Source organism: Halyomorpha halys, unplaced genomic scaffold (assembly GCF_000696795.3).
Source record: "Halyomorpha halys isolate HHAL.00 unplaced genomic scaffold, Hhal_1.1 Scaffold664.1, whole genome shotgun sequence".
NCBI classification, from domain to species: Eukaryota; Metazoa; Arthropoda; class Insecta; order Hemiptera; family Pentatomidae; genus Halyomorpha; species Halyomorpha halys.
Window position 1 is genome coordinate 590,979 of NW_027115162.1, and position 27,726 is coordinate 618,704.

General features: G+C 30.0%; 1 protein-coding gene across 1 annotated transcript in view; it reads right to left on the bottom strand.

The window, feature by feature from the left end:
- Positions 1-27,726, bottom strand: part of dtn (transmembrane protein 132C dtn) — a 208,266-nt gene that overhangs the window by 115,450 nt on the left and 65,090 nt on the right. Inside the window, exon 2 of the mRNA XM_067052267.1 lies at positions 12,193-12,299. Within this exon, the coding sequence (XP_066908368.1) occupies positions 12,193-12,250 (58 nt within the window). The 5' untranslated portion in view covers positions 12,251-12,299. The remainder of the gene's footprint in view (positions 1-12,192; positions 12,300-27,726) is intronic.

Below are 27,726 nucleotides of genomic sequence, written 5' to 3' on the forward strand. Positions count from 1 at the left end.
TATAATATTTTAGTGATCACCTTGTAATATTTGATTTTAAATTGAAGTACAAATTAAAATGCTGGAATAACGCTGACTTAAAAGGGGTACCTTCCCCACTTTTTTGTTATTACTATTTTTTCAAACTACACTGTTTGATTGCTCTTAAATTACTCTAAGTGTTTCTTTTTTTTATCTCCTTGAAACTTCCATTCTATCTGTTTAGTAGATTATCAGTTTTGCTCTATCTCCTCTATGTACTCTTGAAGTCACCTTCAAAACTATGACGAAACGTCATCGTAATGGTATTACACTACATTTTTTACTGCCAACCTGATCGTCTTCTGAATACAATCCTATTCCGGTTTTTATGGCCTTAGAGCTAGTTTTTTTTTTTGTTTTAACTAATAATAAAAACATAGCTTGATGGAAGTTTTTTTTTCCTTAGTAATAATGTTAGGTAATGATTTTTAAAAGCCTAGAGAAGAAGAATGGCTTTCCATCGATCCAACACCGAGAGACAGAAAACAAATTTAACTGCCCTATTCCACTAAGCCGTGGCGTTCCATTGGTCCATTTATTATTCTTATGTCAATAGTAAATGGGTTCTTCCAAGAGGAACCCTTCGCTCTTCTACTTGCTTCGAGTAGTCATTACAAGCTTTAAGTTTAAGGATCAAGTTATTGGTTTTCGATTTACTATAGGAAGTTCAGTAGCACCGTTTTAATGATTAGTTATATTGATACATTAACTTTATTTATTTTTTTTTATTTTTAGCCTTTAAGATCAGGTATCAAATGATATAATGATGTCATCAAGAATAAATGTATAGAAGTTTACTATTAATTGCCTTTCACTCTTATGAAATTAATAATTTTGAAGATGTAATTCTGATGATCTCTAAACAAGATAGGTACTAAGATAATAAGAAACATTATATTTCTCGCATGTTCTTAAAACATTCCTCAATTATGTGCTTAGCTGTTACTACATTTTGGCAATTCTGAGACTTAAGTGAGGATTCTCTACCTGTCACAGCTGATTTAACCAATTCAAACTTATTCCTAAAAGAATACAAAGGATTGGAAAATTTAATTCTCAAGAGGTTTAAACTATCGACACTATCCGATGTATGGTTGGCCGGAAAGAGCAGCAACTGAAAGCTACTCTATCCGGCCGACCATTTCCTGTTATGGCTCTATGACTTGGGACATATATATACACAATCATGCATGAAGTTTTAAAGAACCAATTAAGCATATATATAACCAATAACCATGGCAATTAATGGCTTAGTAGCTCTCCGGAAGTTCATGGAAAAGAGACATAGAAATAATTGAACATTGGCAAAAATCCTAGGATATTTTGGTCAGTCAATTCCTTTTTAATGTTATCTGCTGAACTGATCTGCTTTAAAAAAAACCTTACAATTTCGGTATTTGAATCTATTTTTTCGCAGTCACAATAATTTCATAAGAACTTGATATGAAAATAAGAATCTTTATTTATATCGGCCCTCCGATTTCCGGATATGGTAGTGTGACTTGGTACCAATACATACAGAACCGTTCTGCATGACGTTTTTAATAGACAAATTGGAAAGAAAATACAAAAAAACTCAATAACCATGATAGGCCTCTGGTTAGTGGAAAATTATCTCATTTAGAGACACTAAATTATTTTCTTTAATTGTACAATGTACCAATGTACTTCCAGGCTCTCATATTTCTTGAAAAGGAGACATAAAAAAAGATGCTGGAATAATAGCACATTGGCAAAAATCCCAAGTAGCATACTTTAGTCACTAAATTCGTTAGTTGTAGATTTATTATTATATTTTCATAAAACGAATACTATTTGTTTTAAGTTGTTGTTAATCTTATCTTCTCTAGTTGAGTGAAACCTCTATGAAAAAATCTCAGGATTTCCAAATTCGAACCTACATAGATAATTACAACGACATAATAATTTAAGGACATGATAGGGAAATGATAATCCTTATTTCTGATTATCATGGAATATACTAATGAAATTGGACTAATTTTAAACATGATCCAGCTAAGATAAACCTGATAAATACAATAATTGGGCGAGGTTCAATAATGAATGGAGCGAGAGTGGCTGGTCGGAGATGCAATTACAGGAGAGCCGTGTGGATCAATGGGCACACGTCAGGAACCACAATATCAGCCTCGTGGTGAGATAACCCCCCCCCCCCCCTCGCTCTGATATATTGGCTACTGTTGGACCTTACAGCCATTGTACCGCAAGAATAGATACAACGTTCGTTATATCAGGAAAACACCTATTATTAGAGCAATATGAGTTAAATCAAATCTATTATCATTATGAGAGATAGTTGACCGTGGATGATGAATGAGGAGAAGATGGTTGGGGGTGCGGTCAATGAAAAACACAAATAAGTATTTGTGTTGTATAAGTTATTTGTGTTTTTCATTGACCGCACCCCCAACCATCTTCTCCTCAAATCTATTATCAGTCTTAACAAACATTTATCGTTTTTGATGAGGTGTAGATAGTTGACCGTAGATTACTGATTGGAGAAGGTGGTCGGGGGGTGCGGTCAGCAAAGAACAACATAAATAAACAAAAAATATTTATATATGCCGAGGTTTCGACCTGACCATCTAATTCCATGATTATCAAGCAATTATTTTTTATTACTCAATTATCAATTTTTTATTCAATTCAATATTTTGTATAATTCCAAATTTTTTTGTATACAATTTCTTTTCAATTTTATGTTGCTCTAAATGTTGGTGTTATCTCTTTTGTTCTATAGCCCTGATGAAACTCAGTTCGAAACGTCAGCATAAATAAATATTTTTTTGTTTATTTATGTTGTTCTTTACTGACTCCACCCCCCCGACAATCTTCTCCAATCAATTTATCGTTTTTCTTAACAAGATTTAACGAATTCAATCATCAATGCAGAGTAACAAAGTACTAGTATGGCAAGTATAAGTTAGTATAGTAGAACGGTGATACAGACTACTATGGCATAACATACATTATGATGTACAGACTTATCTTCTTTTAGTGCTTCTTCTACAATTACTTTATCAGCAAGATGGAGGTGGGGATCCTTGTGTGCAAAAATGATAGTGAGGATAGAAGATGACCTGGGAAGAGAGGGACGTAAAGATGAGCGAATACACGGTACGGTACGAATACAATACACTGTTCTTGGAGTAGCAGTTAAACTATTGATATATGTCAAAAATGAGAAAGTCGCAAGTGCTTTTTTTTAAATGAAAAATCTATCTTTATTCTGGGACCCTTGGTCATTTATGAATAACTATTTGGACAATTCGAGTATCATTTGCCTGACTAAATTGCGTCAAGTTTAACAAAATTTAAAAAAAAGAACATATTGGTGCAAAATTGCATCAATATACTTTAAGTAATACAAAAAAGAGACCACTGTAGACAGGAGAGTTAATTCATCAACTTAGCTAACTCGTAGTTGCAGGGGCGCCTGTTCGAGCCCGGATTAGGCTGGTTGACTTTCATCTCAGCCCCAAGAAATGAAAAATTATCCTTTCTACTTCCTAATGTAGAATAAACTTCCTAATGCCAGGCAGAGATGGGCTAAAATTAGCTATGGCTGAAATTTTCATGGACACAACCCTTATTCATGAATGAAACATTGATCAATAAATCTCGTATTCTTGGCGATGTTAGCAATCAGTTCTAAGTATAGCTAATTTTTGCCTAACAGTGATGTCCGAAATGACCAAAATTAGGATAAAAATAAAGGTTTGATGTCAAATATTCCAAATCAGTTTAATGTTTCATAACCCTTTGTTTATTAGATGGACCTAAAAGCTATTTATTAATACATTTATATTATTAATAATGTCATTTATAAAGCCAAAAGTACGGTATTGTAAGTACAGAAATATATTACAACAGTATGTGCGTTTCTGAGCACCTTGAAATATTTATTAGATTAATTGATATCGAATACTTTCATATAAAATGAAATCTACAACATAGTTAACAACCGAAATCCTAGTGGAAAAGATGAATTTCTCGACCCTATCCCACAACACTAGCAGTATCGGATGCGGACCTGCAATCTCCTAACAAGCAACCCTGTCAAATCAACTTAGTCCGAGCAAAGATAATCCAGATTAGCGGTATTGAGGGGATCCATTCTGACTGGGGATTATCGTCTATTGCAAATTTGGGATCATGCCATTCGGAAACCGATACGGTTGGCTCATTTTACGGTGGATACACTGTGGTGTGTACAATCACATACACCTACTCCGCACGATGCTGAAAATCAATGTCGTCTAAACATGATAAGAAATTAGAAAGAATCAGTAGAAATTTAAATCATTAGAGCCTTTGAAATCATACTGTATAATTTACTAACAATTAACAAAATATTTAAGTTACTAACCTATTAATACAAAATTATTAATAGTTTCTGATAATAAAAACTTAGACAATTTTCATACTAAATCTAACAAAACCCTAAGAATTTTGCTCATGATAATATTTAAATTTTAAGTAAGTATCTTCATTGATGCTATGTTTTTCCAATAATGGTAACATCAGACTTAAACGTATTAAAATCTTATTGTCTATTTAGAACATACCAAACTCGATTACAGAAAGTGTTTAGGAGTAAGGCTTCTTTTACAAATAACTCGGACGGAAATACAGGACTATATTGAAAAGAATATACATAGAGAAAAGGACGGATATAATCATGTGTAAATAGGAATAGAATCAGTCCAAGCTGAATAGCATTATTTATTAGGTTATTTCTGAAGATATCGACTGAATATTTTAGATAGCACAGAAAACACAGGAACATATCCTTCAAACACATCGTTCCCGAACCAAGAAATAAATTCTGAAAAAATATTCAATATAGAAAGTTTGGGAGATTATCCAAAACAAAAACTTAAAAAATCAATATTAAAAGAAATAAAGGTTTAAAATGGACTAAAGAAAGAAAAGCATTGCACTCTGAGAGAACGAAAGACCAATGGAAATGGAAGAAAGAGGAAAAATGAGTAAAAAAAAAAAAAAAATAAAAATAAATGATTATATTAAAAGTCTTGATTATTTTAAGATTAATGTTTAGGACGAAACTACCAGTTCTAATTATATAATTTGACATATACACATCTGCAATTTTTTTAAATATTTCATTACCTTCAGTTAGGTAAGTTCACCAGTTATTGACATGTACCAATTAATGACAAGACAACTTTTTTTTTTTTAAATATTAAGAGTTTGGTGCCAACAGCCGTTTCAAAATTGGCGCCAGCTATAAGCTAAACTAAAACCTTTGAAATTTAAAACGGTTGTTTGACACCAAACTCTTAATATAATAAAACAAAGGTTGGCATGTTAATAACTACTGCTTTTATCCTATTTTTATAAAAATTATTTTATTGAAATAATACAATCTACCACCCCTCCAGGGCAATGATTATACTTATTCAATATAAAAAAAAAAATATATAAAAACAATGATAAAATAATACATACACATCTCAAATAAACAAATGTAAATAAATAACAACTGTGGTAAAGGACATTAAAATAAATTAATGAAATCAAAAACAAAATAAAGTATCTAGAACATAATTATACGATATTTACATTCAGCCAACAGAATCCTGAACCAGGCCTTGCCACCCGCATATAGGTGACAAGGCAGGACTCCGGAATCCCAGAACATCTCTTTAAGCCACAAAGGTATTGAGAGCAAGTATAAAATAGATGACTGCGCTAAAACCTTTATTTTTTTTAAAAATTTTTGTTATGAATAAATCTTCTAATTTATATATTAGAGAAGGTCAGTATAATCTAACGGTTTGTAATAATACCATGGCTGATATGTAATGCAGATGAGAAACTCGAAGAACTTATACTTACAATTTAGCTAACTTTATACTCCTTTTATAACTCATAGGAGAAACTGAAAGTTCAATTACTTTTTAAGACGCAGTAGAATTCCAACGTTATGAAAGGGCTTGATGGCACTTGCTCCAGGATTTACGACAGTTTTAAGAAGTGAAATCAAGGCCCTCGCAGTAAATCACAATTGAAGAAAATTATCCAGAGTCTCAAACTTGGGAAAAGTAATACTCCAACTCATAACCATAAACATAAGTTTTATGAAACATGTATAAGAACTAACCCTAATCATAAATACTATTAGATAGAATCTGGTGTTTCTTTTTCTTTCTACAAATATCGATTACTGCTAGAACCTCAGCGCCTGTCAATTAACGTTTAATGGCACTGGTTTATGACTTAGGCTTTATGACTGAAGTGATCGATAATAACTTCCGGAAATAAAAACTTGGAACAAGCCGGAGTTACGACCAACACCAAAATTCTAATGCACTTAGTTACTCCTTCATCGTTGGAGTTTAACCTCATTAAGTTAATGGACTTAATATTAAGTCCATCAACTTAATGAGATCAAACTTTAGAGTTACCACACATCTTTATTGATCTGCTAGGATCTTATATTTACTCTTAATTATTAAAATTAATACCTATTGTAAACGTGAAGCAAAGATTTACAATGATAATTTACAAGAACAGAAGTCAACAAATAGAAACTTTTTAAACCCAAGTCAGTAAGACATAGTTCTTGAGGCGGTTTTTTTTTTAAGCTATACCTCAAAAATATGTAGTAAAATAATTGTTAATTAAGTCGTTTTTAAAGTTTAAAATATTCAACGTACTTAACACTATTTCTTAGTAAAAAAAACAAAACCGGCATATGCATTAGCTTAAAAAAATTTCCATACTTTAAAAAATAACATAAAATTAACAAATACTTTAAGAAACATAACTTTTCAAACATAGTTTGTAGAGAAGGGCGTGCCTAGGATCAAAACTAGGAGAGAGGGAGCAGTCAATCTAATTTGTGACACTTCAGTAAGGAAAAGGCAAATAAACAAAATTTTTAAGAAAATTATATAAAATTATCCTAGTGCATTGGTTATCAAAATTAGTATTAAAAATTAATTTTTATTAAATTAATAATTTTTTTACTTCTAGGGGGGAGGGGAGCTGGCCCCTTCACAAATGCCCAAAAAATAAACTAAGAAATATTTCGAACAATGGAGTATATAAGGTGATAATCCTAAATCCACTACATCATGGTTATAATTATGTAATCTTTTAACTGCACACGTAAATTTCAGGAAAATTTGAGAGCAGATCTACTTGTATTATCTTTCTTTTATAATCTTTTAATAACCAAAATAAGAAATTATAAATAAACAACGACTCGATGATACAAACGTATATTGCTATAAAATTAATCAATCTGTATTTTATTTTAGTTCCAAAATTTAACCGAAATGAAAAACATAGTTATAAGTTATAAGTAGCAAAGTAGAATGAATTTTACAAGGGTATAGCCCAAAATAACGCAATCATTATTGAACAAATTAATATTTATGAAAGAACAAGTTTTACATTAAAAAAAAACTACAGATAAAAATTTTTTTTTTATGACGAAATACTCACACAAAGCACACATATTCTATATTATACTAACCAGAAAAAAATTTAACTTTCTTATAAAGTTTTTTTTTAATTTCATAATTTTTGCTCTCACCTTCAAATGTGAAAAATAATAATCAGTTAAATCTATTTATCCTAATCAAACTGAAAATGTATTTTATAATATCAAAAAACTTAATTTGTTGCAGAAAAAATAGAAAATAAGAACAAAACAATATATCCACTTAAAAAAACAAAACAAAAGCCATGCTGCAACATCCATTACAAACCTTTTCTTAGTTGGACAAAAACACCAGATATAAATAAATAAATAAACAGTAAATATAAAAGAACTTGTGAACGGGCACGGCCATTTTTCATTCTTGTGTATGATTTATTGAAATTTATAGTTTGAAACTGCGCTTGAGCAAAACAAAAGGATGGTAAAAGTCGAGCAATGTCACCCTGGCAATTCGCCCAGCATCGATAACATATTTTCGTCCCTCCCAAAGCGAATTCTAAATAAGAAAGGGTCTTTCTGAGCTTTTGTAGATCTTGTACCTCAAGCTTCTCCCATTTCTTGCATCATGAAACATAATTATTCTTTAATAAATATTATGTTGTTTTTTTTCTGGACAATAAATAAGTAATAAAATTTATAACCTTAGAAGATTATTATTTTTTAATAGATTTTTATCCAATAAATGTATCTGTGGGATTAACATAACTTGATGTTAAGGCTCATTAGACCCTGACTTAGGATTAAGATAAAAAGATTTGTTTGTTATTATTTCTCAGGTACATTCGATAATAAAGATTTACTTTCACTTGCCTGTATATGAAAAACATAGAAAGTAGCATTGCGATCCTGAAAAATTTCTAATTTGAATTTTCGGCGGTAATACAAGTTTTAGTTTTCCAGTCCAAGAAAAACATTTTTCACAAAATGGTCTCTGGACTCCAGAACTCCAAAATGAAAAGTTGTACGAAACCGAAATCGTGTATTTAAGGATAAGATAGAGCATTATTTAAAAAGCGCCTGAAATTGATAAACGGCATCAAACCCTCCACTCCCGCCCTCCATGGTAGTCTTACTTAACTGAGTTTTCAAACAGACAATTATAGCTTGTAGGTTGGTCGATGTACGACATGTCACAATCTCACAAGAGGAGATAATAACACAAAAAAAGGCAATCCTTCCCCGCCGGACCCGCCCCGCAAAACCCCTGGAGAGCGACGGCCCTATATCACTTTTGAAACATAACGGGAAGAAGAGACTTTAATAAAGATAGTTTAATCGATCAATATTTAAAAAGCGCCTGAAATTGAAAAACGGCATGAAAATGAAAGAATATTTTTTTTCTCGATAAAATCGGTCAATCAGAACTGTCACTTTATAAAATCGACTTCTCACTGTTAGCAGAAATAAACAACGCATAGATATAAAATATAAACGAATCTTATAAATAACTGAAGGAGAAAAAAAGGAAAAAATACACATCTGATATAATACAAATACAACACAAGAGACATCTGATTCGAGCGGAAAAAGCCGAGATTATCCCTATCCTTATAGATCTACCCCATTAGAACAACGGCTTTGTAATCTATTGTTAAAAAGTTGTATTTTCGGAAGGAATAAAAAATAAAAAAATCTTCTTTATTCATATTTTTCACCTTTCCTAGTCTGAAGATTCTTTTTATCGAAAAAAACACATTAACATAAACCTACTATTCTACACATAATTTGGGCATGTAAGTATAAGTTTTTTACTTACTACACCAGATTTTTTTATAAGTAAGCTTATAATTATTACTTTTTTACCTAATTCCATATATTTTTGCGAGACGGGGTGATAAGTTTATGAAAAGGCAAACCAGGAAAAGATTGAGTAAAAGGAACGGTAGGATTCAGTCACTGCCCTTCCTTGTAAATTTTGAAACCGTCCCACTGCCCAAGGGCAAACATTTGCCCTTCCCATCCCTACAGCTAACTATTTACATTACAAATCGGGGGAAAGGAAAGCTGGACAAGAATTTTATTCTGGGGTTTTACTCAAAGTGTTACTGGACAGCATTTAATTCTAAAAAAAAAATTAAATGATGTTATATATAGATAAATTCTTCAACGGTAATGACAGAAAAAAACTGTAAAACATGATTTGCAGTTCTTGTCGATTTACTTACTTACATTATATTTACTTACTTATATTATATTTACTTATTATATTTTTAAAAATAGTTTAAATAACTAAAAATGTACCTTCAAAACATTACTTTTCCACCTAAGTTTACCATCATACCTTTACAGATTAAGTGCACATATTATCTCCATTCTCCCATGACATGTATCCCTTTCTTCAATGAAATAATACCATAATTTTACAAATATTCTATTACAGCATCCTATGTGGTGGAATAATTCCGATATTTTAATCATTTTTATGATAAGAACTAAAGAATACGAAACTTCTAAAACTGTACGGATAAATTAACAATTGTAGGTCACCACAAACTTTCAGCTAATACCTAAAAACCTTAGATTTTCTAGGAGAAACCCTTATTTAACATATCTTTGTTGAAATAACTTATTTGTGTTATATTTTGACCGCAACCCCTAACCATCTTCTCATATAATTCAGTTATGTTGAATGAAGTTTCTTCTGGTAGTGAAGTCATCTACCTCAGTTCTTATCCAGCTCATTTAATTCTTGAATTTTTAATAGAAAAAGATATATAATTTATCCACGGTCAAATAACTAAATTCAAAACTCTCGAAAAAGGGGGTCTCAATCAATTTATGAACGCTTTAATATTATGTAGTAATAATAAAGGTTTACCGTTCTCTACAAAGACCTGCCCAGTGACACTCCTCCAAACTCAAATTTATTAAATCAGTTTCAACGCAATCCTCCCATCTACATTTCGGTCTACCCCTCGGACGTTTATCCGTCAGTTCAGAGTTTATTAATATTTTATTGATCTGTTCATCACTAAGTTCCACAGCCTTACTAGCTTATCTTATACGCCGCAATGCGATAACTTCAATAATATTTACAGGGTGCAGTTTCATTAGTTCAGCGATGCGTACCATTCTAAATTCGAGATAAGCAATTTCGAAATGGAATATACTTTATAGTGATACCAAGAAACGAATCTTGACACTCTTGGGTAGCTAGATAACTAACTTTTGGTAGATATTTTCGTTGGTTGGTAAGAAGGAGAAATAAACATGCATGCCGGAAAAGTCCCTCCACTCCCCTCACTTATACCAGTAACAAATATATCTATGTATATGCATGTGTAACATTTATCAATTATTTACACTGGTAATCTTTAGAGTATTATCTATTTATTGATCCACTAATATGATTTATATCCAAACATTAATTTCCCAACCATATTATAATAACATATTATGACAAAACTGATTCAGTCACTACTATAGCATAATTCATAGAAGACACTAAATGAAGGTTAGAAAAACAACAAACGTAGAATCCAGGTCAAGGGTAAAAAATAAGAAAAAGAAGATATACATCTCTCACAGGCCGAGGCACTCCCGTTTCTTCTCATCCGCACCAGCAAAAACTTCTTTCCGGTAGAGCATAGCTAATTCAACATAGGTGTGGCACATACGATGAAAGGAAATATTTTAACTCATACCGAAATAAATAATATAATTAAATTATGACGGGAAAAATCATATATCCGATAAATAAAAAAATAATGGGTTTCAATATTTATTGCAGAGCAATATGTAAAATAAGTATCCATTTCAGGAAAAAAAATCGAAACTAATAGGATTAGTTTTTATTAAGACTTTGATAACCTGTATATTACATAACCCTCAGCGTAACGGATATCTATTACCTCAATGCCTGGAGGGGAAACATTGGATGTAGAAGTGAGCAGGGAAAGAATTTTTTAGTAACATAAATTTAAATATTAAATTATATAATTACGACACCAAAGGGTTAATCCATCTATTAATGTCTTAAAGCCTAATGTATATTTATATATATAAACAATTAATACACTAATATATTCAGAGATTTACATTCTTAAGTCAAATATGTGATTTCTTTAACCTATAAATAACATATTAATGCTATTTTAACAAGCATCAAAATATATAAACGATGTTTTTATATTTTTTATAAATCTTAAAAAAAGTAAGAAAAAACATTATTGTAATAATTTTTTTTTATTTATCACTAAGTGTTTATTTCGAAGATTTATATGTCTGCATAGAGATTATCCATTAGTTTAATATTTCAGTATTTTTAAAATGTTTCAATATATTTCAGGTTCATCAAGAGATTTTCCGTTATTTTGTATTTTTTTTTCTTTTTCTATTTTTTTAATTACAAAAATGTTTATTACCTATAATTTATTTTTTTAAATATATTTTCTATGTTTCTTAATTTCCTACTAAAAATATTTTTATAAATTGTATTTTTAGCTATTTCTATTTTAAGTGGTATTATTTTACTACTTTTATATACTTGAAACTTACACCAGTTTGTTTATTTAGTTTGTTTTTTTTATCTTACTTATCTTGTACATAACTTGTACTTCACATTTTTTTTTTTGTTATTGTACTTCTTACTAGGTCAATCCACTCTGAATGCTTTTAGGTAACAGAGGTAAATAAATAATTAAAATTTAATAAACATATAATAGCTACTAAGTTACCTTGATTGAACGAGGAGAGGTGTACAAAAGCAGCCAGCAGATAGATGGTCAGATTCATTCTTCTCTCAGCTGCTGAACCCAAGGTTTTTAATACCTTTTGACCATTCCTGAAACAGAATAGCTTATGAGGACAGAGAAAAAAAAAATGATAATTCTGGAATTTATTAAAGGTATTTCTCCATGAATATATAATAATGAAAAAATATCTTAGACTATAATGGTAAATTTATGACCAAAACTAAACACAAAATTCGTTATTGATTAGTTTTTCATAATTTATTGAGCTTGCATACGCTTCAAAAGGTAGTAAGGGGTTAGCAAAAGAATAAACAATTCTTGGTTAAACATTTTAACAGCGCCTTTGTTTAAGATTGAGTTCAGTGTTCAAGTACCACTATCTATCATTTTGATTGTTCGTTCATGAAGGTTTTTGTAATCCTATACAAACAATTAATAAATAACATTGAGATTAAGGAAATTGAATTCCCGTTTTTTTTTTAGTGTGTTTTTCCTAACTTAAATGTACACTTATTGCAATAATTTAGCAAGCCCAGCTGTAATTGATATTTAGTTAATAATGTTTAAATAACTAATAAACACACAAACGTTATATTAAGTTTAACTTTATTAAACTACCAAGATAATAAGAAACTTGTTTTATATTTGAGTTACTCTGAATATTTTAAATTACTTTCACGTATATAATAGCATCTATGAATTTTTCAATTATTAAGTTTTTTTAAGACTGAAATTAGGTTAATTAAGTTTTATTTTCGGTACATCTTTTTCTTAATTATTTGTTGTATTCAATGTTTACTCTTTGTTTTTAATTATTTTTTATTTTATCTGTAGTTATAATATATAGATACTAGATAAATACAATGATTCCACGATTATGCACCAAGTTAAATAAAAGAGGATTATTAATTAGACATATTTATAGACAGGAAAAGATAGGTTATTCCTTCGAGAAAAATACAAAACTAGAAGATTAATAATTAAAAACAAGTAATGTAATTCAAAATTGTTATTAATAAATTGTTATCATACTAAAGGAATAACAGAATCAGCCTTGTAATTTATTTTTAGTTAATAATTTCTAACTAAAACTTAATTAATTTCTATAATCATTCTTAATCAATTAAATATTGTGAAGATAGAATAAAGATTAAATGACCAAAATGATACAATAAATAGTTATATAACTTCCACAATCATACCTTAAGTTAAATAAATAGAGAGAATTTTTAATGACAGCTACAGGAAAAGCTACAGGTAGATTTTGTGTTTTTAATGAAAGACATGTCTTTTTACTAAAATAGAAGATATATTATTAATTACACGTAATATTATTAAGATTATTACTATATATTTAAGATACAACTAATTGTTGAATATAATGTATTTATTTAATAAAGATATCCTTCATATTAATAACAAAAACGCTAAGTGTTGTATTTTGTATTATTATACATCCTCCAATTTTAACAATATTAATAATAGGTATTGCCAATGTTACAACTGAACAAACTTATTAGATGATGCTTGGAACGCATTAAATTTGCGACATTTTACAATAAATTGAAAACAGTTAATATTAAATAGTATTATAACATTCCATCAGAGCCTACGACACTGATCGTCCAAAATATTTTCTCTTAACATATTTTGTATTTTCCTTTCCGAATTTCTATACAACACAAAAAGCGTGATCCTAAGTAAATAGAAGCTTCCGGCATCTAAAGAGTTGTAGCAGACATGAATGTTTCCATATTCAAAATAAAAATCACCTACCAATGAGTTAAATAAGACAAAACTACAATCCTTGTAAGCTTATCTTTTTTAGCATTTAAATAAATTATTGCAAACAATCTATCAACTGGAATTAGGAATTCTTTCTGTTAAATAATCATTCTAATCAATTATTTAAAAACGTTGAAACGCAATGATTACTGGGTAATTAGTTAATCAATAAAGAATAGAATTCAATAAACACCTTCTAATTCAGAGTTTATAAATAATATAAAAATATCACTTTACAGTCTACAATTACTAAATTTCAGAACAAAGCCATTCAATACATTATGAGGGCATTCCCTATCGAATCGATCAGGTTTCATGAGTCATTTCGTCTATTAGAAACAGTCTTAACAAAAGTTGGTGTACTTTTACAGTGGTGCCCCAGGCGATGACAGAAGTGACATAAGATATTTCGGCAAATATAAAACCTGATGTATAGGCAGACGAAATATATAAACACAGAGAATATCAGAAAATAATATAATTAAAATTAACAATAAAGTGTTTATGGTTCACCGAAGAATCAGGGTGAAGAAATAAATCAGAGGTGCAGTCATATATAATAAACAAAAATAAGGAAACCTTATTTCATGTGTGGCCACGTTTCGGCCTAAATTCACGGCCTTCATCAGGGTTGTAAACAAAAACCGAAATAACAACCAAAAGGTAACGAAAAAAAATGAAAATAAAGAAAAATACAACTAATCATATAGTATTGAATAAAAATTATTAAGAAGATAACTTTAGCGCTCTTGCTCAACCTCCACTGGCTCATTACCAGTGATGCGGCGAGAGGGATGCGCTGGGATCTTTTGAGCTCTGCTCTACCCCTCACACGTGGGGAATAGAGTGGGCTCAAGGATCCTCAGGTCGATTGTGTAAATATTGTATATATTATTTTATCATTATGTTATTTTATTTATTTATTTTTCATACAGATAGTTTGATGTTCATCTTGTCTATTCTTTTGTTTGTATATATTTTAAGAGATTTTTTTTTATTTTATTTTTTTATATATATTCTTTTTAAATTTTAGTATGAATGAGATCATTCATCACTATTACCTATTGCCCACAACTGTGTGGTAGATTGTAAAATCTATCAATAAATAAATCTATCAAAAAAAAAAAACATAACAAATGATACTACATTAAGATAAATATAATATTGCACATGTAAAACTGTATATATAAAAAAATAATGAAATGTAAATAATGAAAAAATTAAAATTAGCATAACGAGAAGTAAAAAAAAATATGTGATATAATATTCTCATATTTCAACCTATATATTTGCATGAGAAGATTGTCGGGGGGTGTGGTCAGCAAATACCCAAAACGTATTTATTTGTGCAAACGTTTCGACCTGAATTTCAGGCCTTCATTACGGACCCAACAAAGATTCCATGAAAAGCATTTTCATGTTCATATAATTTCATGTATTCCATTGTATCACATATTTTTAATTTCGCACAAATCTCATAATTAATTTCAATTTTTTTTCATTATTAGAAAAGAGCTCTGTTTGATTTTTTAATTTTTTTTCTCTTTGAAATATTTTTTTTTTGTATAAATTCCCACATAAATTATTATATTTATCTTCTTGTATTATATTATCTTGATTTCTTGTAATACTGTCATTTTTTTGTTCACTATATTATGTTTGTTACCTCATTTTTTGTTTTCAGCCCTGTATATTGTTACTGACCGGACCCGCGACAATCTTTTCCTCCCATTTTTAAGATTAATAGGGATAGGGCGGTCTTAAGACTGCAAATGGTTTAAATGGTCCTTATAGTAACAATAAAGCTTCTGAAGTGAACTTTAACGTGGTTGCAAGCTATATAAAACTCCAAAGTTAGTTTGTCTTCGCCTTTATTAGTGTGCTGTAAATCTGTTGTGTTGTTCAGAAGAAAATAATGACCTTGAATATACACATCTTTGAATGTTTGTAATCAGCCTATATTTATAAAGGTAGATAATATCAACTCAAACGAACCTCAATAGAAATAGAAAAAAATCGAAATAGGAATTTTTTTAACGAAATCAGGATTTCCCGAATTGTAAAATCCCAATCTATTGGGAAGAGCAATAAACTAGAAGAGACAGATATATAGCCGAGAGAACAGACTGGTGCTGCCGCCAATATAGGGCCCACTAACGAACTGGTTCTGTCCCAGTCAACAGATTGCCTGTCGATCTGCCCTCCACTTCTGGGACTACTGCCGCTCTCACGACAGCATTTAACGAACATTCGGGAATCACTGATACAGAATTCTTTAAAAGGTTGAACTAAACGTAAAATAAAATAATAGCTACAATTTTAATATACTGGAAATTTAAAAGTGCATGATGTTATGGATCTATATTGACATTGAATGATAAAAAACATAAAAACAACTGAAAGGTTCCTTAAACATTCTCAAATACTGTTACATAATTGAGCAATCAACATTCTACTATTTATGGCCCCGTCTAGCCAGACCAAGATAAGGTCACATATGTCCAAACCACAGAAAACACATCTCACATCAACATATTTAAATATCTTGGAGAGACGTGCTATATTTATTAGGTTAGTCTTTGTCAGACGGTGATTTTTTTTTACCTGTCCTAGTAATGTGTTTGTTCTCGAATTAATTAATTGTATAAGAACTAAGAATACTATTATATCATCATATTTGCAAGGCAATAAGTCTATACACGCTCATGGGGAAATCAGATCTAGGTCACGTACATGACTCACACAACTTCACCTCAAATGAATAACCTATCGCATAAAACCGGTATTTAAACCAAAAATGAATAGGGGGTTGATGCCAAGCAAGTCTAAAACCAGATGAAGTGATTCGACGACTTCTGAAGACTTTTTGATATTTTACGACTATGGAAGTTTATTAAAGCGCGCCCCTAAGACAAGAGAACAAGAAAGAGGGGACAAGGTGTTGCCTACTTGGAACATGCTCCCAAGCTGGGGCAGGAGAAAGGGAAGCTTAGAACCCGACGCTAAATGGCAGATGGAGAAAGGGACAAACACCTTTGTGTCAAATGTACAAATCAAGTATAATCGTTATACATATTGATTACGAATTTCATATGATACAGCATCACACTGCATGAATGCAACAGGTGCAACTCTAAAAATATGTTTTGGAAGATTACATGTAATAACATAAAATGCAGGAGAAGTTCTATATCGATTTCTTTAAAAATGTCACATTATTTTTTTTTTCACATCAATGTTGACTTTTCTATTTTTTTTAGTATTTGTATCTGTTTTTCATATAAAGAAAAAATGTGATGCATCTGCAGAATGAGGATCACATAGTCATCCTTGCTGTTCATAAAAGTTTAAAATTTGTCTTCATAAATATAAAAGATTTTTTCAAAACCTTTCGAGTTGTGGGAAGCCGAGGAATCTTGGAGTAGTGCTTACTGTTGAGTAACAACAACTAAACTAACGTTGGGACAGTCTACAGAGACCTCGGTGCAGAAAGTCTTCAGTCTCCAGTACTATCTTATCAATACATCAAAAACAAAATAAAATCCAAACAATTTTCTTTCCACACTGTAAGTCTATGATAGATACCAGATCAAGACTGTATGTTCCTCCCATGTTTATAGTTAGCATCTGCCAAAATTCATAATGCGCATCGCATTAAAATGCACATAGTATAAGAAAATGGCCATACAGAGCGTATTACAGAAAGGTGGGTTTTTCGCAAAGACTTTGTTGAGGCAAACTGCAGTTAAACTATATCATTTTTTTTTTCATTAGAAGCGCAAAAAGAATTCACGAAGGTGTATTTTTGGAGATACTATTCGGTTTAGCTTGATATTTGAGGCCTGTATGCTCTTTGGATTGAAAGGAGTTCAACAATTAAAATTTCTTATGTAAGCAATTTTGAGCTGTGCCCCTTTGTCTTCATTTTAACAATTTTTATTTAGTGCTGCTATGTGGCAAAACGTAAAAATAAAAGTTTATTTTATTTTGTATTTAATTTATTCGTTAGACTGGGCTTCTTTTTTAGTGATAAGTTTATTTATTTTGAAACAGTCTGCAAAGGCCCTATAGCAAAGACTGTAACTCTAATCTATGGTGCTATCATTGGAATACATCCTAAACCATATAATATCAAAACATTTTTTCTTTATTTCAAATTGTGTCACTACCAAAATAAGCAGTACTGTGCATGAGCTTTTATATAATGAGAGCAAACCTAAATTTAAAATTTGAATATTTACTTAAGAAATATTTCTAATCAAGCTGAAAATGGCAATTGATACTTTCGTAGTACAATATGATAGAAATATAATTGTTTATTTTTTTCTCATTTATATTATGCTCGCATGCTTGAATTGTTTTGTCTTAAGCCAAACAAATCATAGTGTGAAGCATAGCTTTTTTGAATTAATCCGCCAAGAAAGTTGGTAGAAGAGCTCAGAAGGAGAGATCTCGAGAAATACAGTAAACCCCCCAAAAGGAGAGCTAAAGCCGGCAATAAAGGTGGATGCGGGTAGCCGACGGACGATTGAGACAATAAACAGGGTTGAGATAGGGCCTTGGGAACAAATATGTAGAACCCTCTCTGCTATAGGGTAGCTGTAATGGCTGCCTTTCGGGGTATAAATATTCTAGCCTCTACAAAAGCCAAATCTCATCTACATAAACATTGCCCTCGGATCCTATGCTTCGTATCTGCTTTCCTTACCAAGCTTCTACACTTCTTTTCCTCTAAGGAAAATGTCAATAATTCATATCTATATCGCTCAATAATTGCAAATCAAAATATAGCAGTAATAGTAAAATTAAGGTTATTTATGACACAATATTATTGCTTTCACTTACCAATTTATGGAATAAATAGTAAGGTGAAAATTGACGATCGTGCCAAATTTCGATGAAAATACACGGTTCGACGGCGATTCCAAATAGCCCAAAATTGTGAAAGCCCAAGATTGAATAGCCTAACTCAAAAATGAAATGTCATTCTAACTGAAAATACATATTTATACATGTATCCATCGGGATATTACTGTATTTTTTTCGCTAACATCAGACAATCGGAAATGTAACTTTACTGAATCGATTTTACACTTTTTTTTAAGGATTTTTTCAAAAATGGCTCTATCTATTTTTATTGAACTCGGTAAATCAATGTATAATTAAGTGATCTTTAATATCAAAGAGGTCTTATTCTCATTGAAATAATCTAACAGAGCTTAAATGATGCATAATCAAAATACCTTCCTTTAAAGTATACTTAATTTTGTTCGTTTGAAATAATTATGCACCTTACGTTTTTATAAGTAATGTCATAAATGTCCTATTCCCATTGTTAGCGATAAGAAACAGTGGATAAATACAAAATATCAAAGAACTTGATACATAATCAAAGGAGAAAAATGGAAAAATTGAGTTCGAATTTGAAAATGTCGAGAACGCCCAATTTTTTCGGATCGCATTCATATCTACAAGGCTTGGTTATCATTAGTTAAAATATTGTATTATTGGCAGGGACAAAGTTGATATTTGTTATTTAAAATAAAAAATTTATTGTAAGTAAAAGTTGTGCGCGCGCCACATAATTCTTTTTTTTAGACTATTATTTAACTTCAAGTGTACCATTTGTGCAATGCAAGGAGAAGGGTACAGATGTTTCTCTAGTTTGAAGTTTTCATATACAGCTGATTCTATTATCGCGTGTCAGGACCAAGCCGACCGAGAGAATTATGATGCCCCTATGAAATAGTTCTGGGGAGTTTCTTTCTCCACCCTGTAACTTAAGAAAACATCTTAATACATCCAACCGTTTTATTTATATCAATACATTAGCTGTTTTAACAGAGTAAGTCAAATAAACAAACTAGAATAATAATAAAATACTCTAAAAGGATAGAAGAAGTATGGTACTACTATATAACTGTTATTACTGTAACTACTAAGTACTTATAAAATACTCTAAAAGGATAGAAGTATGGTACTGCTATGTAACTGTTATTACTGTAACTACTAAGTACTAATAAAATACTCTAAAAAGATAGTAGAAGTATGGTACTTCTACGTAACTCCTATTACTGTAACTACTAAGTACTAATAATATTATTTTTCATAAGCAAATATATAAAAAATCTTAAACGCCTTATATTAATACAAACACAGTAGGCATGAATAGATAAAACTAGCTTAGACAAAACTTCACTAGAAGATGAAGGTATGGCACCTATGATCATAAGATATTACCTCACCACTTACTCAACCACAGGGTAACAGTGTCTATTTGTCATACTACAGACAAATAATCAAGTTCTTATCGGTCTTCAACTAATAACAAAAATGGTTATATTTTTTCCTTAGAATGATTAAAATCCTATAAGAAACCTATTTTCGGCATCAACTGTTCCCCGATCATTAGAGTCACTAAAAAGGAATAGTAAATGTGCTATTGCACAAGATGCCAAGATTATTCAGGATTAGAGATGTCTAGATGGAATGACTAATCAGGGGTTGCTGCGTCATATAAAGCAATGTACACAAAAGTGATTAATCGTTTCTAAACCTCTCTTGTCTTGTCTAGTCTAAATGGCATGCGTTAAGGCCGGTTTGTATATAGTTCAGTCACAGAGCAAATGTTTAGAAGGAACTTTAACAAAAATATTTTTTTATTTTTTTTATTTGTCAAAATTTCTTACCCAAAAATTTTCAGTTTAAATCGATTAGAGCTACACAAAATATAGGATATATCTAAGATTCATTTTTTTTTTTATTTACCAAAAATTATCTATCAATTATTAGCAGCAGTAATTGTTTAATATTGTCATTCCCCCATCTCCATCCAAAAAATATACTGAATTAAATACAAGGAAAATTTTTGGAATCTTTTTTTGAATGAAATCATAAAACTCAGGAAAAAATGTTTAGTCAAAACTTTCAAAAAATCATTAGAGAAGAATATTAAGTATATTTTTAAAAACTAAATACTTCCATATAAAAAAAAAAAAAAAAAAAAAAAAATAGCAATAAATCTTGCATACACAACTTTAAACTATTATATAGAAAATAGACATGGGTATATAGTAAGGAAATATATTTCCATTCTTGTTTATCAATTATTGTTTCTTTGTTAGGGGAAACAATATATATTCTCAATCATCTTTATATACTATAGTCCGGTGGGGTAATACCGCACACCGCTAATTCTAATCTCCTGAAAGGGAGAACGAGCGCTGCATAGTACTACTGCATAGCGGGAGGAATTCTAATCAGATCCAAGCAGGTGGCGAGCTTCTAACAGCACAACAGTGTTAGAAATGTCATCATTTAATTTATCATAAAATCAGCGAATTCGTGTTATAGATCTAGGAGAAATATGTTGGTAAAAATATTATTTAAATTAACTTCTACTACTTTTGAACACCAAACATTATTTAATCGCCATGGTTTTCGGATCAGGGTTCAAAATATAGAGCTTGTCGTGGTGGGTTAGGTAGTGTCCAATCCCGGATTGGATGATAGGATGGATTTCATCCTCGGAATTTTGGAAAAACTCAATTTAAAACAGATATTTAAGGTTGCCGAGGATCCCTTTCATCTTCTCTACAGAAAATTTAGAATAAAAAAAGTCATGATTTCGATGCGAAATTTGCAGTGGATGGGTATATTCTAGATGAAATGAATGTGAAATGATACTTCTGAAATCTATATTTGCAACAACTGCAGTTGTAATCAGGCCTTAAATGTCAACTAAAAAAACTGGGTGTCACCCTTGGGAGCAATGCCGAGTGACAGTTCAGTAAAATACGTGTATGAATATAAAAATATTTAATATTCCAAATATAAAAGTAAGTACTAGTAAAAGATTAAGCATTCAACAAAATGAAATGAATACTCATTTGATTTGAGTTCAGAAAAAAAAAAAAAGCCTGGCAATACTCTGTTATCCTCTCACAAACTAAAAATCGATTAATTTTTTGTATTAATAAAACAACCTAATCGTGTTTAAGGAAGAAGTTTCCTCTAAATAATACATAAAAATAAATAAAAAATAAATGGCCTTAAATAATGATACAAATCGAATAAGAGAGAATGGAAAAAAAATTAATTAAAACTGAATAAACTTATTAGTAAATAAATCCTAATAAGTAGATGAATACATTTTGCAACCTTGCTCAACATTCTCTAAATCTGTCATGCTTAAAATTTCACGAGAATGGGATACATTATCAATACAAAGCACAGCAATATTTTAAAAAATTAAAAATAAATTACAAAACAATAAAACAAACTGAAGAGAAATATATTCTGTTATAAAGCAGTACTATCCCCTTTATCTGGTTATAAAAATATGTTTTCGCATTGATGTTTTAAATTCGCACTAGTAGGCATGTAAGGAAACTAATATTTACAATAATTTAACTTATTCCTTATCTTTTAAACATTATCTACATTAATTCAAGCATCAAAATACATAATAATAAAATTATTTTTAAAAAACATAAGGATAGTAATATCAGTGATGATGTTGGAATTATCCATTTATCAAATAAACCTAAGGCAGACATTAACTGAACCGCCCCGAAAAGGATAAGGCAGAGGTAATATATATAGGAAAATGGTCTGAAAGCCATTAGTTGCAGAGGGTCTCGCTCTATACGTGACTGTACCAGCGGGATAAAACCGTGATAAGAAATGCTGTGAGATAGGCACTTATCTGAAAAGTTCCTGGACGTTTTGTTATTTGTTCATAAAGTTATTAATATAGAAATAAATGTATAATTTTTATTAAATAATGAATAAATTAAAAATAATTTACAATTAATTCCCATTTTTTATAAAGAATGTATGTATATTTTATGTATGTATGTATGTAATATTTTACTGGACTATGATTTTTACATATTCTTTAACGGTAAAGTGTTAAAATAAATTTCTTCACATCAGTATTTTAATTTTAATTGTAGATAGATGAATAAACATTTGTTTTTTTTTAATGCATTAATATGATAATTTACTTCTTACCTTAAATTAAAAACCATTCTACTGTGACTCACCGACCTATGTATATGAAGGCTAGAAATATCCGAGGGTGGTGACTAAGAGAAGTTATTTAAAGAATAATGCGCAAAACATACTCAATGAAATAACGAAGTATAAAATTTAACAGTAAAAAGTAGTTCCGGAATTGGATAGGCAATAACTATCAGAATCAAAGATTCACTATAAATTTATAAATAGTTTTGAAACCAATAAAAGCCTAATAAATCATTGGGTCACTCAGAGGGTGAGAGCTCCATAAAGAAAACTTTATTTTCACTTCTTGGAATAATTTTATATTATTTTATGATATCAATACTAAGGAGGGTTAAACCTAAAATGTTCGAGTTAAAACCCGCTAGATCCCAATTAATTTTCTCAGTACAGTAAAACACCACCTAGAATATTTTATTATATTATTTTATAGACTTTTTTATATATTATTTTATAGTTTAAAAAAAAAATAAAAAGATAAAACAAATATAGAGTCCTATAAGGAGTTTATATTATTTGTTAGTGCCCCATCCCTAAAATTTTAAGGGGAATAATTTTTAACTCCGCGCTTATAATAAATTGCTTGCTTTAATGATGGTTGCTGCACTGAGATTCCCCAACATCGAATGCTAACAGATTAGGAATGAAAGGAACAAAAACCCTGCTATAATAAACATACAGGAAATCTTCTCATAATAATCTTTTGTACAACAACATAAACATTGTAATGCAACATTTTTAATTTTTTTTTCAGCAAAGTTCTTAATAAGGACTTGGCATGCTCCACCATCGGTCAGGTACACCTTTCCCCGGTCAAGCGATTTTTTTACTCCCTCTGTAGGGATTAAAGAACACTAAAAGTTTTGAAATAAATAATGAGTAAATAAAATAAGTAAAAAATAGTAGTTAATGAAGTAATTTTGATGTTAATGTAATAAACATATTTTTAACATTTAAATTAATTCTTAACAAGTCTTATTTCAACTGGAAAAATATATTCTTATAGAAGCTAGAATAAAACACCCATCTAATCTCACTACTGTATATTGGAATGAAATTCATTTCCTGTGTCATTATCATTTGGCTGGAAGTAAAAAAAAATCAAAATGATCCCATCTCCCTTAGTCCTGAATAAGAATACCGAGAAAAACGAAAGGTTAAGAATAAGATAAAACATTTATTACTTCACAGAAAGAAGCTTCTAATGCATATTTTAAAATGCTCAAGCTTCACATTAAGCTTCTAGCCTCATTAAGAAAAGAAAAGGACCATACCCTTAATAAGTATTTATTCTCAATATAAATCTTTAAAATTTCTAAAACATATAATAATAATATTTAATGAAAATCTATAGTGTGACACGATCTTAGATATACATTGCGTATTGTCCTTTTACGGTAGTGTTTAATTTTTTTAAGTGCGTAAAAACTGAATTTGGAACGTTTTAGCATCAAACTCTGTCACATAGATAGGGAGGGATTTCTGGGTTATTAATTTATTTTTTCTGAATGGTTTCCTGCCATAATCATCTATGGAGTAACTTAATCTAGGACGCTTCGAAGCTATGTTTTGAACTTTTACAGTTTTAAGGTTCAACGATGTGAACAACAAATAAGCGTAGTCAATTAAAAAAAAAAAGTGCAAAAGGAATTTTACTTCATTTTTTTGTTATAAAACATTGCTTCCAAAACACTATGGTATTTTCAGTTTTATTTGTTCATATTTCTTATTCAATTTCTTATGTTATTATCTTTATACAAAACCGCTTCTAATCATAGCCTCTATAATATTGTATTAAATTTGTATTACAGTTCTACCATAATCTTAATTTCACAGCTTCACCTTAAACACTGTAAATGTTACAATAATTCTACCCATATCTAAATTAACATAGTCAATTCACCTTATTTACATGACATTATTAAAAACAATATAGTGTCTAAAATAAAAGTTAATATAAAGTTGTATAAGAAAATTTGGAAATAAAAACATTAATATTTATTTATAATTATTTTGGGCTATTCAACCACTGAAGTCTTTTTTCCCCTATACAAATATTCATATATAAGAATATTTATAAGAAATAACATTAAATTGACTATATTTATTTATAGATATGGACAGAATAACCTGTAACTTTGAAGCTAAATGGATATACTTTATTATAATTACAACCAGTCTCCAACACGAAATCATGATAAATAAATGAAATAAAATTTACTTTCCATAATGAATATAATTTTGTTTTTAGATACGAATTACTTTTATATTGCAGATCATATCTTTTTTTTGTGGGGCGTAAAAAAAAAATTAAATAAGTAATAAACTTATCCGGAGTATGGGCTGAAGTATTAATCCATAAAATAAATTCCTAATCCTTCACTTATTCCTAAAATCAATCAAAAGGTAATGAACCAATTCTTTATGGTTTCTGACATTGTTCAGCAGTTTATATTTAATATTGAAAAAAATATATGGAAATATGTGCGCACTGTTTACATATATATAATTGAACATTATTATTAATCAGTAAAAAAATTCAACATTCAGTCATTTAAACCACAAATTATCGTTTGCATATTTTGACGAATTACGCTTTAGAAAGTGTTAGATAAAAAAGAATTACCAACATAAAATCATAAAGTAATTTCATTTTTTATGAGAATCCTACAAATATATCTTTCAATGGGAAATTCCTGAGTTAAGTGCGCTGTAAAAGAACTGAATGATTTTAATCATCGCCTTCATAACCAAAAAAAACAAAAAACATTCAACAGAATTAAGACCAAGCAAGTTTCATTACAAAAGGGAAGTGTCTGAAGTTCAGCCTTGAGCCTCTATTAAAATACATAACAATCTACACCAGTGTTTCCTAACCCTAAGAAGTGTGTGGACCACTAAACCGGAAATCGAGCCAAATACGGTACGGCCCACCTCCACCCCCGACTAAGGGTCGTAGGGGGGTCGGTCCCCATCACAAAAAAATATATAAAAAGATATAAGTGCATTTCGGGTCACTTTATTGTGCAATTACCTGTAAAAAAAAATCAGCTAGTTATCAGACATTAAGAAAGATAATTAATTAAAAAGTTCTAAATATAAATCTTCAAAAAAATATACGGTGCTGAGCCCTCCCGCGGCCCATTTCAATGTTCTGGCAGACCACAGGTCCGGAACCACTGATCCATATATACAGATTTTCGATTAATGGAAGTCCAATATATAGAGACAACTAGTATTTTCTCCCATATTTGTACAGAAAAGGAAAATATAATTCAAATAAATTTATCATTCGGAATAACCATAAAAGATTTAACTATTGGAGCAGATCTATTTTGATTACGTAGTGATATAATTCGAAGGCGACAAAATTACTCAGGAGATAGAATAAAGTAAAGTTCCGCAAGGTAGAACAAAGAAAAACTTGGAAGAATACGCTCTCTCTCATCCGGGAGCTTGGATTGGCAGAGCATACTGTTCCAGCATCCGAGATGAGATAACTGCATTAGCATTTCAATGAATATGGAATTTATTGTTTCTATAATTGGTATCGGCCCTTCACAGAGCTGTCCCACAATTCAGTATTTTGCTTTAATCAGTCAAACATGCTTTAATTAGCTGACCAGTGTGATTAAATCAACTAATTATCCAACGTTTACTTGCTGAATTAATAGTTCTCTCGAGGACCCAACTATATATTCTTCATGAATAATGCTGGGCAAGGTCCTATAAAGCAATTGGAATAAAATCAACTCGAAATTAAATTTATTCCAATAAGACAATGCCATTACAGGATCGTTTTCATCTTCACTTAATAACGACATCCTACTGCAAAAGGGACCGATCATTACCATTCATTGATGAAATAATTCAAAAATTTAAATTAAAATCGTCCCTTCTTGAATTTTAGTAGTTCTTTAACTTCACATCTTTAAATATATTATATTGAAAAATTCCAACCATTATGTCAGATAATTAAAATTTTAATTACTTTTATTTGTAAATAGGTTATTTAATTAATTATATACTTATATATTTCATTAAACCCCACAACATTCAGTAAAAAAATGAAAATTTCAATTTTCAATATTTTAAACCACATATTATTTTGATACTGAAAACTATTCATCATTTTTTGAGACTAACATATTTTGACCATATTGGACATATTGAGACTATTATAAATTTCAAATTTAGTGAATAATATATAAAGTTTTTCGACGTACAAATATCCTTTATCTTTATCTCTTAACTTTGTAAATTTTTTAAGTTTCAGCCCTCAGACCATTATTAAGGAGACACCTAAAATATTCACTGACGAATAACACTATATTTCTTCTAACATAACTTTACAATTGATTAGTCTAACTAAATAAAATTTCTTTTTCCTATTACAGGCTAATTGCCCAAGTATATTCTTATTACAGCAGTAGTAAATATTTAATAATTTCAATTCAACAAAACATAGTGTTATGTGTGAATGAGTTGTAAGTAAATAATATTGATACTTTAAGTGTCTCTTTGATATTGGCCTGAAGGCCGAAACATCGGAGAAAAATAACAAACTAATTTTGATCTCTTTTCTCTCAACTTTATTCTTTTTTAACATCCGACGTTTCGACCTCTCAGGTCATTCTCAAGGATTCCTTCAAACAGCTCCTTTTAATTACTTTTATAACAAATTTCCTTCACTTACATACTGATTTC